We start from the raw sequence: 14,873 nt of genomic DNA, 5'->3' as shown, positions 1-14,873 counted from the left end.
CACAATCATTTTTGAAATGAAGTAATACATCCTTTTGGCCAACTTCAAAAAAACAAGTTGAATGGAATATATTACTCACAAATATGAGAATAAAGAAATATATGCTTGTGCCACAGATTACATTTTTACACCGAGAATTGTAATAGTGTTTTACAATAATTTGGACAAATAGAAATAATGCCACATTTAACAGACAATGAAAGCATTGTTTTCATTTAACATTTAATGACCAGTTTATGCCTGGCATTAGCGCAATCTGTCTTGGCTGGCCACTTGTGATTGGATCACCCAAGACATTAATACCAGGTCTAAACTATTCCAACCTGTCTAATTTCATCTATCCTACTGGAAGTGTGAAAACTGTGGAACAAATGAGAAGAAAACAAAGCCCCAGTGGGTTTGGCTGTTGAACTGAGCTTGCGGGTGATGGCAGCTTTGAACTGATGAGATTAATGACGTCTCTGGAACTCTGTGTGGAGGGCGGTGAACAATCGGAGGGGCTTTGTTTACCTTGAAGGCCTGCCACAAATGTAAGCACACTTAGTTTGCTGACTCGGTTCCGCATAAGAAAGAAGGTAGAGGCCGTATGCTATTTCCAGCAGACAAGATAAAGAATGCCTGTGTCCAGCGGGAAGGCATGGGGCAGCACGACCCCGAGCAGATGTAACTGCGTTCCATTAATACACCCACAGGTTTGTTTGTAGCATCTAGACACCACTGAGAAGCAGGGGCTTCCGGGCTTACAGGGCAGCTGGCTGCTAAAAAGACCCTCTAACTTCAACCCAAGCTAGGCACAACTAGTTCAACTGAGGACAAGCTTTGATGTTCTTTCTTTCTTTTTTTTTAAAGATAGCTTGTGTAGCGGAGCATATCATTTCCTAATCTTTGAAAGGTTTAATGGCAAAAGAAAACTGGAGGAATCTTCATATAAAAATATGGTTATTAAATACTTCCATTCAATTAACTGGTAAGTGAGCCAAAGGCAGTTTACAAAACCACAACAAAGAGAATGAGACTAATTACTTCTCTAATGAGTTCAAACTTGTTCTCTGCTACAGTACATAGACACCCTTTACACACTTCCTGTCAAAGTTTGACCCCCACACTAGAGTTGCTTACGAGAAGGTCCATTACGTAAAGGTCACTAACCTTTAGAGCCCTCACTTAACCCGCCTACTCCATTGTGTTGATCTGAACCCCCACGTCTTTTTAATTCACATCCAACTCTTAAAGAAACACCCTGGGGGGCTTTCCGTTGGGGGAGGTGGTCTAGCAAAAAAAAAAGTGGAAAATTTAAACGTAAAAAATAATAATTTGTGATATACTGTACACTTGTTCAAGTGTGTTACAAAAGATTTCTATTTTTTAAATAAATGCTGCTCTTTTGAAAATTCTATTTATCAAAGAATCCAGAAAAAATCTCAGATTCCACAAAAAATGAAAATATAAAATTAGAAAATATTTATTAAAAGCTGCAGTCCGTAACTTTTTTTGGTTAAAAATTATCTGAAATCGATAACTGCAATTGCAGGTTTCAAACAGAGATGGCGACAAAGAAGCAAAACTTACGGACTGCAGCTTTGAATGATAATATTTCAAAATATTTTTGTTTTACTACACTGTTACTCAAATAAATGCCTGGGTGAACATAAGAGAACTTTTGAATGGCAGTGTTCGTTATTCATTGAGAAACACAAGACAAACTTAGTTTCTTGCATCCAATTTCAGAAATTTGCATTATAAATAGTTTCTTACAAAAAGGAACATATAGCCCACACACAGCTTAAAGACAAACAAATAAATATCGACAATGAACCTCTTAAAATGCGCCAGATGCTCAAGAGAATGTCACAGGTTAGTGCAACCAATCCAACAGCTCTGAAGAATTTGACCCATTTCTCAGTTTCAAGTATCAGCTGTACTTCTTAAATGCAACTAAACAACCTAATCAGACTAGCAAAGAAATACATTACACAGTATTAACACAATACAACACATAATACATATACACAATTATGCATCCGCTCAATGTTTTTACCACAACACGCTAAAAAGTCTATCTGAATGACACTAAACTGTATAAATGATTGGTTCTGAGATGTTATATCTTTTGATTGCAGTGCATATGTTAGCAGTGATTTGGGATGTCTTTAATTTAAAGAACAGTCCTGCTATTAAGGAGTTCAAGTTTGACTATAAAGCATTGCAAAAGTCTGCCATGTGTTTGCTTTCTAATTCCCCACCATTTAAAATGGCACCGGTGATAAGGGGCCATTCATGAGGTGGATTAATATTTCCACAACAGACACCAGCGTTTCCCTTTTAAACTGGCAAAACATCTCAGGAGTTTCCATTCAACACTCTGAAAAGGAGCTTTGTAATAAAATTCCAAGACACAATCAAGAGAAGGATCACGCACCTTAATTTTATCACAAATCACGCCTAAATTACTCTCATAAATGCCAGCCTGGATTGAATTGATGCTGATTATAAAAGCTATTCATTTTGCTGCATGAACCTGCCAGGGGCTTGCCTCTAGTTAAGTTCATTATCAAACGCTGCTAAAGAATGTGGAATTGGAAGACAGTTTCCTTGGCTGAGGCTTGACGTGAGATTCCTTGTTATCAGTTGGGACTTTCGCCAAGACCTGTAGATCTGATGTGTGAAGATCTCTTTTTACCAGCAAAACAAGTGCAAACTCAGTCCTGTCGTCTTGTGTGGCAAGCCACACCGTGAAGCCTTTGTTTTGCCACTGAACAGGAGAACATGAGCAAGAACCAAAATTAGGCACTTGAGGGGGGAGAAGGCTGGAGCCAGAGACAGGCCCCGTCTGGCTGTCTTTCCTCAGGCTACCATCTTTCCGCACCTCTGTTGCTTCACCTCCGCTTGTCTCCATGGAATTCACAGAAGGAGCCATGTTCAAAAACACAACGGAAACAATAGCAGGGGCGAAGTCACAGATGTGCAGATAACCACAAGCAGATGCTGAATCTCTGACATGACACTTTCCACAAAGATTCTCCTCTTAAAATTAAAGACTTTACGAGCAATTCAATTTTGGTTTGACCTTTGAAACGAGGCCTGTCAGTTCATCCTGCACAACAGTAGTCCTCCATTCCCAAAAGCTCCAGCTTGTGGTGGATCAGCAGGGGATGAAATTGTAGTGCATGAAGTGTTGAATCCTAAATGTCAGAATGAATCGTGTCTGAACATGAATTATTCTGACTGCCAGTGATTTGACTTCTGCCAGCAGCTGCACTTAAGGCAGAGCGACAGGTAGCCGAACTCAGGTCTTATCTTCTGGAGTTAATTTCACACGACATCTCATAAAGCCCCAGATGGAGTAAAATTTTAATCTGAGGAAAACCAAAAGTCAAATCAAATGGAAGCCTCATAAACATTTCCTTATTTGACCCAGCAAAACATCCATTTATCCACCCATCCATACCCAAAGTCTGTTTCAGAACTTTCAACCAAGCCACTGTGCAGCCAACATTCAAAGTCTGTCTTAATAAACTCTGCTGTTTCTACTGAAAAAAACTTGCTATGTTAACTTCTTTAAATGTGACCCTGGACCACAAAACCAGTCATAAGGGTTAATTTTTTGAAATTGAGATTTAAACATCGTCTGAAAGCTGAAGCTTTCCATTGATGTATGTTTTGTTAGGATAGGACAATGTTTGGCCGAGATGCAACTGAAAATCTGGAATCTGAGGGTGCAAAAAAAAAATCTAAATATTGAGAAAATCATCTTTAAAGTTGTCCAAATGAAGTTCTTAGCAATGCATATTACTAATCAAAAATTAAGTTTTGATATATTTACAGTAGGACATTTACATAATATCTTCATGGAACATGATCTTTACTTAATATCCTAATGATTTTTGGCATAAAAGAAAAATCAATCATTTTGACCCATACAGTGTATTTTTGGCTATTGCTACAAATATACCTGTGCTACTTATGACTGGTTTTGTGGTCCAGGGTCACAAATGTCAATTCACTTAAATTCTTCCTCTTTACATCCAAATCTGAATTGTAATATTGTATCCTGTTTGCTACCTCCACTGAAATTCAATTTAAATTCAGGAAAATGCTTTCTCAGTTCAATTCTGAATGGCACTTCTTCTGAAAGTCTTCATCTCTCCTACCTGGCAAAACCATCTTCACCCAAAAATGGACATTCTGTCATCATTTACTCAACCTCAAGTCATTTCAAACCTGTATGACTTTCTTTCTTCTGTGCAACAAAAAAAGAAGATACCTTGAATAATGTTTCAGTGTTTTGTCCATACAATGGAAGTCAACAAGCACCAAAACCGCTTGGTTTCCAACGTTCTTAAAATTATCGTCTTTAATGTTCAGCTTTGAAACAGCATGAGGGTGAGTAAATGATGCCAGAATTTTTACATTTTAACTCATAATGTGCCTCTTTTTTAACCTTTCAGTAGGCAGAGAGAGAAAAGTTTCTTGGAGAAACAGTTCATCACCACATTAATAACAAAAACATTAGACAAAAGTTGGTTATTCCTGTGAGGTTGTGTTTAAGAATGCGCACCATTTAAAGCTAGCAATCTTTCCACAGCGTTAAACAAGATGCAAACACTCTTCAACTAAGAGCTGTAAGATAATCACTCGGAATGAACTGAGGAACAAAAGGCGATGACCTCCACACAAACAACTCAGAAATGGCACCTTCAAGCTAGAACTAGATGTTTGAAGAGGTTTTAGACGGTTCAGCTTGCTTGGAGTGCTTGTCTATTGGTCGAGCAGGGTGTTTGCTTTTAAGCAAGCATCTATGTGCACGCTTGAAGAACAATTCAAAATATGTGCTCTGTTTGAGCATCCATGAAATCCCGGATCCAGGAATTTAAAGACTGCTAAACCACTTTTTAAACATCCCTGCATGCTCTTTACCCAGCTGGTTTGCCATATTGATGTTTAGCTCAATCAGTGGGACAAAATCGTATGTGTTCAAGGGCCAGAAAGGGGTCAAAGCCAGTTTGGTACCTAAAGGACTGCAAGATTACCCAATAAAGCTATGTGAGGTAATCCACACTAAAGCATATGGAATAATCCCATGCATTAACAGAGCATGAACAAACAGGCTCTGCTTACCACAAATGATAACTGTAGAAATAAATTCTAACAGTAAATAAAAATGGTTGTGATTACTAGCCACAGAGTGTCAGTTCTATGAAGTTTTTTAATGCATGTTTCCATGTAAAAGTCTGCAGAATTAGGGTTCAACTTCAGATTCAGGTGCATTGAGAAATTATAAAACAGGCCAAGTATTTTGGCATTAAACAGCTTGAAATATCAAAGACAATTTTTTATATAACTCCGACTGGATTCGTCTGAAAGAAGAATGTCATATACACCTAGGATGCCTCGGGGGTGAGTAAAACGCAGCCTAATTTTTCATTTTTGGGTGAACTAACCCTTTAAATGACCAATCTAAATGTAAAAGTAAAGATGGTCTGTGAACATTAGAAAAGCACGGTAATGAGGCTTAAAATTATGAGAACCTCCATGTGTCTTGAGGTCATGAAGCCCTGGGCTTGATGATCCTGAAGATCATGCCTGAAAGACATCATGGGTGGCTTGAAAGCACCAGAATGAACATCAGTTACTGGCGACGATCACACTACTAATACATCTTAATTGACGTAACGTTGTATAGTTTCCATGACTGAATTTATTGGGAGGTTAAAATTACAAAATAAAATCCCAAACCAATATACAGTTGCATGCAAAGGTTTGGGAACCCCTTGCAGAATCTGTGAAAATGTGAATAATTTTAACAAAATAAGAGAGATCATACAAAATGCAAGTTATTTTTTATTTAGTACTGGCCTGAGTAAGATATTTTACATAAAGGATGTTTAAATAGCTGAAATGATAAAATAGCTGAAATGATTAAAATAACCCCCTTCAATAGTTTGGGAACCCTTGGTTCTTAATACTGTGTGTGGTTACCTGGATGATCTACGACTGTTTTATTTGTTTTGTTTTGTGCTGGTTGTTAATGAGTCCCTTGTTTGTTTTGAACAGTTAAACTGAGCACAGTTAAACTTGTTCAGAAAAATGTCCTGCAGATTCTTCTGTTTTCCAGCATCTTTTGCATATTTGAACCCTTTCCAGCAGTGACTATGATTTTGAGATCCATCTTTTCACACTGAGGACAATTGAGGGACTCAAACACAACTATTAAAAAAGGTTCAAACATTCACGGATGCTCCAGAAGGAAACAAGATGCATTAAGAGCCGGGGGGTGAAAACATTTGAACAGGATGAAGATGTCCAAATTTTTCTTATTTTGTTGAAATATCAAATTTTTTTTCCATTTAGTATTGTCCTTTGGAAGCAACAGAAGATACTTGCATGCTTTCCGGAAAACAAATTCAGTACAATTTACCTTGATCTTCAAATTCTCTTAATGCAGTAGTCAATTACCAAATTGTTCAGTGTGAAAATTACTTTTACTCCCACTAATTCCTCCCCAGATAAATTGTACCTACATTGAAATTAGCTAAATATTTTAGTTTAAAGCCAATCAAACAAGCAAAATCTGCGCCATTTCTCTGTTTAGTCAGTTCTATTCTTGAGTTGCCCTACATTTCGATTGCTTAGAGGCGGACTACTTGCAATGCAAGGAATTTGTGCCCCAGGGCACGAGTGATATGTTTAGATGTGGTGTTGTACCTTATTTCAGAGTGTGCTGCTGAATGGAAAGGGTGAGCGCTATTGCACTGGGTCTCATTAATCTTTATACTGTATTCATTGCAAGGACTCTTCACGGCAGAAACACACAAAACTGCTGTTTTCTTCCAGTGCCTGCTAAAACGAAATTAGCACTCCTGAGATGTCCCCGCATCTGTCATATCATCTACTGTTTTAGTTCACTTGCATTTAACACTCTGTCTTCAAAACGCTGAAGGCTGAAGTAGCAGTCATGAATAATGACAGAAAAACTTCAGACCAACTGCCAAATAACTCTCAACAGGCTCTTCAAATTACATATTCATGTTCAACCTAATGTCACACAACAATAATTACATATACATGTTCAACTTCATGTCACTGTTACAAACAACAACAAATGGTTAGTTTCTGCCAGCATGAAAAATTTGAAAAAATATACTATAAGTTTGGGCCCAGTAAAATTATTTTTTTTTTTTTAATTAGGCCTATCTTATGTTCATCAGGGCTGCATTTATTTGATCAAAAATTTTGTGAAACATTATTACAACATGAAATAACTCTATTTTAAGATGTAATTTATTTCTGAGACAGTAAAGCAGAATTTTCATTAGTCATTACTCCAGTGTTTAGTGTCACAAGATTCTCCAGAAATCATCCTAATACACTGACTTGGTTCTCAAGAATAATTTCTTATTATTACCAAAGTTGGAAAAAAGTTGTACTACTTAAACGGTTAGTCCACCCCAAAATGAAAATTCTGTCATTAATTACTCACCCTCATGTCGTTCCAAACCCGTAAGACCTTTGTTCATCTTCAGAACAAATTAAGTTATTTTTGATTAAATCAGAGAGCTCTCCGACCCTCCCATAGACAGCAACGCAACTGTAATGTTCCCAGGTCCAGAAATGTAGTAAGGAAATCGGTAAAACCATGTGACATCAGTCCAAGTCCATGTGACATCAGTGGTTCAACTTCAGTTTTGCGAAGTTACGAGAATACTTTTTGTGCACAAAGAAAACAAAAATAACGACTTTATTCAACAATTCTTCTCCCCCGAGTTACCGTCTTCCACCATTTTGGAGAGTATCACAATGCATACGCACGCTTTCCCCTAAATGTAAAAAATGCTGATTACGCTGATTACGTTCATGTGCACGCTTCCTCCCCCTAACGTAAACAACGCTGATTACATTCTGGGGTACTCTCCAAAAGTTCCCAGTGGAAGACGTAACTCAGGGGAGAAGAATTGTTGAATAAACTGTTATTTTTGTTTTCTTTGCGCACGAAAAGTATTCTTGTAGCTTCGCAAAATTGAAGTTGAGCCACCAATGTCCTTACTACATTTCTGGACCTGGGAACATTACAGTTGCGTTGCTGTCTATTGGAGGGTCAGAGAGCTCTCTGATTTAATCAAAATTATCTTAATTTGTGTTCTGAAGATGAACGAAGGTCTCACGGGTTTGGAACGACGTGAGGGTGAGTGATTAATGACAGAATTTTCATTTTGGGGTGGACACACTTTAATCTTGTGGAAACTGTGCTACTTTTTCTCAGGACTCTTTGACGAACAGAAAGTTCAAAGGAACAGCACTGATTTGTAACAGAAATGTTTTGTGTCATTATAAATGTCTTTACAGTAACTTTGATCAATTTAAAGCAAGCTTGCTGAATAAAGGTATTTCTTCCATACCCCATACTTTTGAACGGTAGTGTACCTACACTATCATCAACCAAAGGGTTCAAAAGTTAACAAGAAAAACACACAATTAGCTATCTGAAGAAAGCTGTACAAGTACTATACAGAATTAAATCTCTTATTAATATTTCTAATACACCAAGAAACCAAATAAATCGAAAAAGACTGTATACCCAGTTTTGACTGGGCTTAACCATTCACTTGTTATCTTAACTAGTGCTTTGATTTTGCTAACAACTTCTGAAAAGTGTTCCGAGTCATAATTGCTACTTAAATCCTCTCTTTTTCATATCAGGACTCTTTGGCTCCTTGTCCAGGTGTTTTGGCTGACTTTTCTTTTGAACTCCAAAGAGCCTCTTCCTGACTCCCTCCAGCATGTCTCCACCTGTCCATGACCGTCATCCCAAATCTCTCCCCCTTTCCCCACAAAGCCTCTTGAATCCCACGAGGAGCCATGTTATAGGGAATAATGCACACATACTATTCGCTTCCATTCCCAGTTCTCAGGGAGTGAAGGAAGGAATCCCGCTGCTGTGTTTACAATTCTTTTAATTACTGTCATTACACAATAGCAGACAGAGATGTGTCATTACTCTCCATTAAACCACAAAGAAAACCTGTTGTGCACCACAGTTCCATGTATGAAAGTTGTGTTAAGTATTTCTGTTGGATATTTTCTCTGCAACGACACAAGAAATTGCTTCTGTGCACTTACAATCTCAATATTCCTGCAAAGATTAGACACACATGTTAACATCCAAACCATTAGTTCTGCAAAAAGGAACAACAAAAGGGCAATCTCATCATTCAAAACCACAAAACGCATGGGAATCTGAGAGGTGCCGTGCGATTTGCACTGAGCTGTAGAAGAAACACCCGAATATAAGGTTTCTTTCCATTTCTCAAGATACATAATCTAGACCATCTCCTCCTCATTACCATTCACAAAGTAGCACGGTCATTATTTATGAGGTACTTCTCCTCAAATACATCTATAGTGACTGTGAGACCTATTCTGACTGATACTTTATCAGGCGAATCCTTTCAATGCCAGTGCTGTAATAATGGGCCTCTAAATAATTAACAACACAATGCCTTGCATAAATGGGCCAGGATTATTGCTTAAAGCAACAGATCTCAACACAAGTACATTAATCAGATTAAAAAGAAGCGAAAATAAGAAGAGGAATGGATACGTACCGCAAACAATGAGCCTTGATGGACACATGCTCCTGTGGATGAAGAAAATGAGGTGAACAAGAGTGGAAAAGGATCGATACATCAGGTTTCACTTGCAGGCCAATTGACAAGTTCATGATTACTTGTGGACAAATGTCACAGTCATGGCAATCATGTGTCCAGCAATGTCTTGGACGTTCATAAATGCCCTTGTTGTCGCCCAATGTGAAAGAACACAAAAGATTGTCACACGGTTCATTAATGAAATTTAACGGTTTACCTTCAAAGGCTGTAAATATAAGGATGTCAGCATGTTATAATCTTGCACGGTTTTATAGGTTTGACATTAATTTACAATGTTAACACAAATACAGATGGGAATAATCACCCTTAAATATTTAAATACAGTTTTTATGCAACTTAAACAGTATATATCAAAATTAATATTTTGATATATTAAATATATATCAAAGTTTTACTTCTCAAAGAAAGCATGCTTCACTAAGGAAATATACGTTTATCTTGAGAATCAATAGCCATATGTTGACTGTCAAAGGGCTTCTAAATAATAATCATTGGCGACTGAGTTATAGTGAATTTATGCAAATGTATCAAGTTGATGTGGGAAGATCAAGATAACGGATAGGATGCAGGCGCCGTTTCATAAACAGCATCACTCTGAGACATCGTAGTCATACGGTTATTTAATATTATAAGACTCTCTATTGCGCACTGCCTTTTTCATTGCATATTTTCACGCGTACCTATGGGACAAACAGATTTATCTAGAATAGTAAATCTATTTTATTGCAACTAACAGTTAAAAAAAAAAGCATGCGCGCTGATCTGCGAGTTTTATCTATATTAGGCAACATTTACCAATGAATTAAGAAAAAACACGTTAACAGAAACACCAACCTTTTGCTCCGGGCAAGCTGGTGCTGCATCCAATTAAAACGGTTAGGAGGATCCAAACAGGACCCATATTCACTTTAGAAACTGTTAATCCAAAATGCTCAAAAATACAACGGCTTTAACTTGAATGTGAATTAGTGCGTATCATCGTTGCTCTGCTGTGGACTCAAATCAATCACCAGCGCCTGAGCTTGAAGTCTTGCAGACGGTCTGTATCGTTACTGGGACGCATCCAGTCCGAGTAGATACAGTCCAGTGAGCTCTCCAGCGAAACTTCCTCACAGAGAGCGGTTCCCACATGAAAATCCTCCCTTTTAAAAGTACGGGGCCATTACTAAGACAACTTGAACGCGAGTAATTACAGGGGAACACGCACTAACAACCACTGAACGTACGAGCCGCTCTTTAAAGCGAGTTATTGGAGACACGACCAGCTGCATTCACGAGTTGAGAAGCCCCCTCCTCCCCCTCTACCACTGTGGGAACAAAACCTGTGGCCATCAAACTTTTGACGGGTATTAGGTTTTGTGGCAGGCTGTGAGCGCTATGGACGAAACTAACGTTATTGCGATTTTTTTTTTAGGTTGTGTTTAAAATGCATTCCAACCTTGGTGGAATCATGCAAATTATATTTCTACAACGTTGTGTGTGCATTAGAATAAATATTTAAAAAATATTTGTACTTAAAATAGTAGTGAGCTTTACGGTCAAAGATTCCTAGGTCACGTGCAGCAGCGCAATCTGATCCTTGCTTGGTGCTCATTCAAGGACAAAAACAGCAAAATCTTCAACATTTGTAGACTTAGGAAATACATTCAGACCTTTTTTTAAACCTGATATATATTCAAATGTCGTTTTAAAATCTCTTCACATATCTTATCACATAGCTTGTCTATAAAATCATGATTGCACTATACATAAGAGACCAATGCTTCTTGTAATTACACACTTATGGTCAAATGTTTACATACTTAGCTAGCAAAACCTACCTTTGCTCATCTTCCCTTAACAAGGATATTTTTAATTTGAAAACGACAAAAAAATGAAGGCAGAAAGTACTGCATTGCCTTGATTAGTTAGAAATCGTGTTTTTATACTGCCACCTGCTGTGATAGGTAGGGGATAACAGGGCAAGAAAAAAATCAGGAAAAAATCTTTTTTCTAGGCCCAAATTGTATGAATGATTAAACAAAGTTTAAAAACATGTGAATATAAAAAGTGACCTTTTACCCCACAGAAGGCTTCAGCCTACAGGAAGCGCATCTTCCCATTGGTTCTTTGATGAACTGCTTTTGTTCTTCTAAGTTAGTTTGGACAAAAGCATCTGCATAATTGTAAATGTAAATAGTGTATATACAGAAGTCTGCAAATTGTTTTTGACATTCCATACAACCACAAATTTATCTCCACTATGATGCTCAACGTGGGTCGAAATCCTTAGCAACAGGGGACTTATTGACTACAATGGGCCATTAACCATTTGCCTCCATACCTAAAACATGCTACTGTAAAAATTGGCTTCAGAATAAAATCACACACTTAGACAATATCACATTTACCATTTTAATTACAGTCTATATGTTTTGTACAATGCAAATATATACAAAGCAAAAAATGTCATGCCTTTTTCTCTTCCTGTGGTAATAATTCTTCGATTTTAATGTGCAAACCCTCACTTGACCTGCTGCAGACAATTGCTCGCTCAATAAAAGGACCTGGAAGAAAAATCAAAGACACAATACATTTTATTCATGTCAAAGAATAGAATAGAATACTTCCACCTAACAGCCAAAGGAATTCAGTCTAGGCATTTGCACAGAGAACAGAGAATGAAAGAATGTGATTATAATCAGAATTTTTGAGGTGGTTAGGATGATAATTAAAATTACTTAATACATAAATTACTTACCAAATTCTGCTGGTTTATGGCTTGCCACATCTTTTACAATGGCATGAATGTTTGCCAGAATATACTCCTTCGGCATGTCCAGCTGTTTAAAAAACAAATTATGTTAACAAGGTGGGAGGGGGTGCAGATGTGAAAATAAGCAGATACCACCCTGTCCTCTCTTACTTTATTACTAATAGACATGTCTGTCACACAAAGCAGTTCAATGTGACTTACTGTTGCAACTTGTGTGTTAACATAGATGTCCTCAACCATGTATTCATGACCACTCTTGAATAATGCAAGCATTTTGGGAATATTCATTCCAACTGATCCTGATGCAAGAATCACAAAGAGCCATTTAACCTTGGTTTAGTTGTACATTAATAAATCATGCCTGATACATGTGAAACTCACTGACCTCTCTTGCTCTTGGGAAACTTCTTCCTCAGCTTGTTCTTCAAAGGGAGCAGCTTTTGTACCATGTCTGGCTCAGCCAAGTAAAAATCTGCTGTGATCTCATCCGCTAAAATCTGTAATCAACAATGATTAAAAGGCACACAAAGTAAATGGGTAATTGCAAAATCAAGCCAAAACACAGATTGAATTCAGTGTAAGTGGGTACTTTTTGAATGCAATTAAAATAAACATTCATTTTTTACACAGGCAAACCTTTAAACAGTATATGTAGGAATTGCATGTCTAGGTTCTCATGAGCTTTACCTTCTCAACCAGTTCTGCTCCACCTGCAACTGCTGCTCCATTCTCCATCGCTATCCTGGCTTGATCTGGATTCTGTAAAGCCGTAACTCTACATTACTGCATGTAAACTGTACAGAATTCTTAAATGGACCTGTAATGTTTAACATAATGGACCACAGAGTGATTATCCCACCTCAGTGAAAACCACTATTTTGTTGATATCCGACTTGAAGGAATGTGGTAAATGAATTGTGCTAACAAACGGATCCACTTTTTTCTGAAACAAAAACAATGGAAAGTCATTAAGGTTTAAAGTTCTGTTGTTGCAGTTATAATGCGGAGTGCTGAAAAGTTTTCTTAAGCACTGTAACAACACTAGGGAGAATATTTACTCAACCGGCAAGAGTATTTTTCATCCAGTTAACTCAAAATAACACTCTTTGTAGTTTATTTAATAATATACCATAATCAATTCAAAGTTTTCCATCACAAGAAAAGACAGACTTTTGCATTAGTCGCACATTAAATGTTTTTAACACCACAATTCATTAAGCATTTCAACAACTGTTCGGATGTACTGATAAATATTTGAGCTTTTTTTAAAAGGTTCAAGAATCATCAAGATATGGTGTAGAACTTTTGAACATTATGTATTTAAGTTTTTTAAAACATGAACAGCTCTACAAGCACAGAAGAGCTTTTGTGGATTCCTGGGACATATCTGCAGCAAACTAGCAAAACAATTTGCAGATTTAGAATACAAACTCTAGTTCAAATGAATACATTGCCGTTCAAATGTTTGGGGACAGTAAGAATTTTTTGTCTTTTTAAAATTTTTCAAAAGTGACAGTGAAAACTTAACATTACTTCTAGGGCTGTCAAAATGGCTGAAAAACTAGATTCGAATTTTGTACTTAAATTTTATCAAAATTCGAATTAAATTTAATTTAAAATGCATAATTTCAGTTAGGGTGAAGAAAAGCTTTTGGCTTCTCTTCTGAGGCCACAAGAAGGCGCATCGAGCAAAATATTACTAATGCACGTTTATCCAAAGCATAATAAAATGACTATCTGTGAAAAAAGTGCATAATGTTTAAAAGGTGATAGATGTCCCTCTAGAAAATGTGATAAATATGCGTTCTGTGTGAACGGCTTGGTTTCAGTTTTGACGTAAACAAGACCTCCGCACTGATGTTCTCTTTTCCCGCAATATTTGTAATTAACAACGCAGCAGCGCCGCATCTAGTGGCTTCAACTGGATAGGCTAACAAAAACATTAAAATGCAATGACACTTACATCGTCATCCAATCTCGTGCGCCACTGATAAAGCCGCGGTCACACTACACTTTGAGCATGTGAATTCGCAGGCCAGAGTTCACCAAACTTGAACTTTGGAATGCAGCGAAATGCAAAAACTTTTCACACGGGCTTGCGTTTCCGGTCTGACGCATTCACATGCGTATGAAGTCAATAGAACGAAAAGTGTAGTGTGACAGTGGCTTAAAGGGGTCATATGATGCGCGTGCTGGTCGCTGAGGAAATACATCAACTTCGCGCTATGGATCGCAGGATCGGCTTTCACCGTGGACGAAGCGGACTCCAGCCCGTGGTCGTCACATGTGGTTGCCACAAGCCCGACGGCCGCTCCTTCGTCAAATCCGCCGGCTGCGCCGTTCTCCAGCTCGCACAACATCGTTCACTCTAGCCCTCCGGCCTCCGCTCACTCTAGCCCGCCGTGTGTTTCGTTGTGAAAGCGAAACTACTTTGTTTGGTCTTCCAAAAGAGG

The 14,873-nt window shown here is 37.8% G+C and overlaps 2 protein-coding genes across 3 annotated transcripts in view; both read right to left on the bottom strand.

Annotated features, from left to right (window-relative positions):
• Positions 1-10,905, bottom strand: part of LOC107746850 (extracellular matrix protein FRAS1-like) — a 114,005-nt gene extending 103,100 nt beyond the window's left edge. The window contains exons 1-2 of the mRNA XM_016561182.1: positions 10,500-10,905; positions 9,603-9,634 (exon numbers count right to left, since the gene is read on the bottom strand). Of these exons, the coding sequence (XP_016416668.1) occupies positions 9,603-9,634; positions 10,500-10,566 (99 nt within the window). The 5' untranslated portion in view covers positions 10,567-10,905. The remainder of the gene's footprint in view (positions 1-9,602; positions 9,635-10,499) is intronic.
• Positions 10,906-12,071: 1,166 nt separating this feature from the next.
• The window catches only part of LOC107746869 (39S ribosomal protein L1, mitochondrial-like), a 4,718-nt gene continuing 1,916 nt past the window's right edge, over positions 12,072-14,873 (bottom strand). For both annotated transcript variants that reach the window (XM_016561198.1, XM_016561199.1), the window contains exons 4-9: positions 13,280-13,363; positions 13,108-13,179; positions 12,806-12,917; positions 12,622-12,719; positions 12,406-12,487; positions 12,072-12,211 (exon numbers count right to left, since the gene is read on the bottom strand). In XM_016561198.1, coding sequence (XP_016416684.1) covers positions 12,114-12,211; positions 12,406-12,487; positions 12,622-12,719; positions 12,806-12,917; positions 13,108-13,179; positions 13,280-13,363 — 546 coding nt within the window. In that variant the 3' untranslated portion in view covers positions 12,072-12,113. The remainder of the gene's footprint in view (positions 12,212-12,405; positions 12,488-12,621; positions 12,720-12,805; positions 12,918-13,107; positions 13,180-13,279; positions 13,364-14,873) is intronic.

This window comes from Sinocyclocheilus rhinocerous, unplaced genomic scaffold (assembly GCF_001515625.1).
Source record: "Sinocyclocheilus rhinocerous isolate Xijiao unplaced genomic scaffold, SAMN03320098_v1.1 scaffold468, whole genome shotgun sequence".
Taxonomy (NCBI): domain Eukaryota; kingdom Metazoa; phylum Chordata; class Actinopteri; order Cypriniformes; family Cyprinidae; genus Sinocyclocheilus; species Sinocyclocheilus rhinocerous.
Note: the sequence above shows the minus strand (reverse complement) of the source record. Positions and strands in the feature narration are given on the sequence as shown.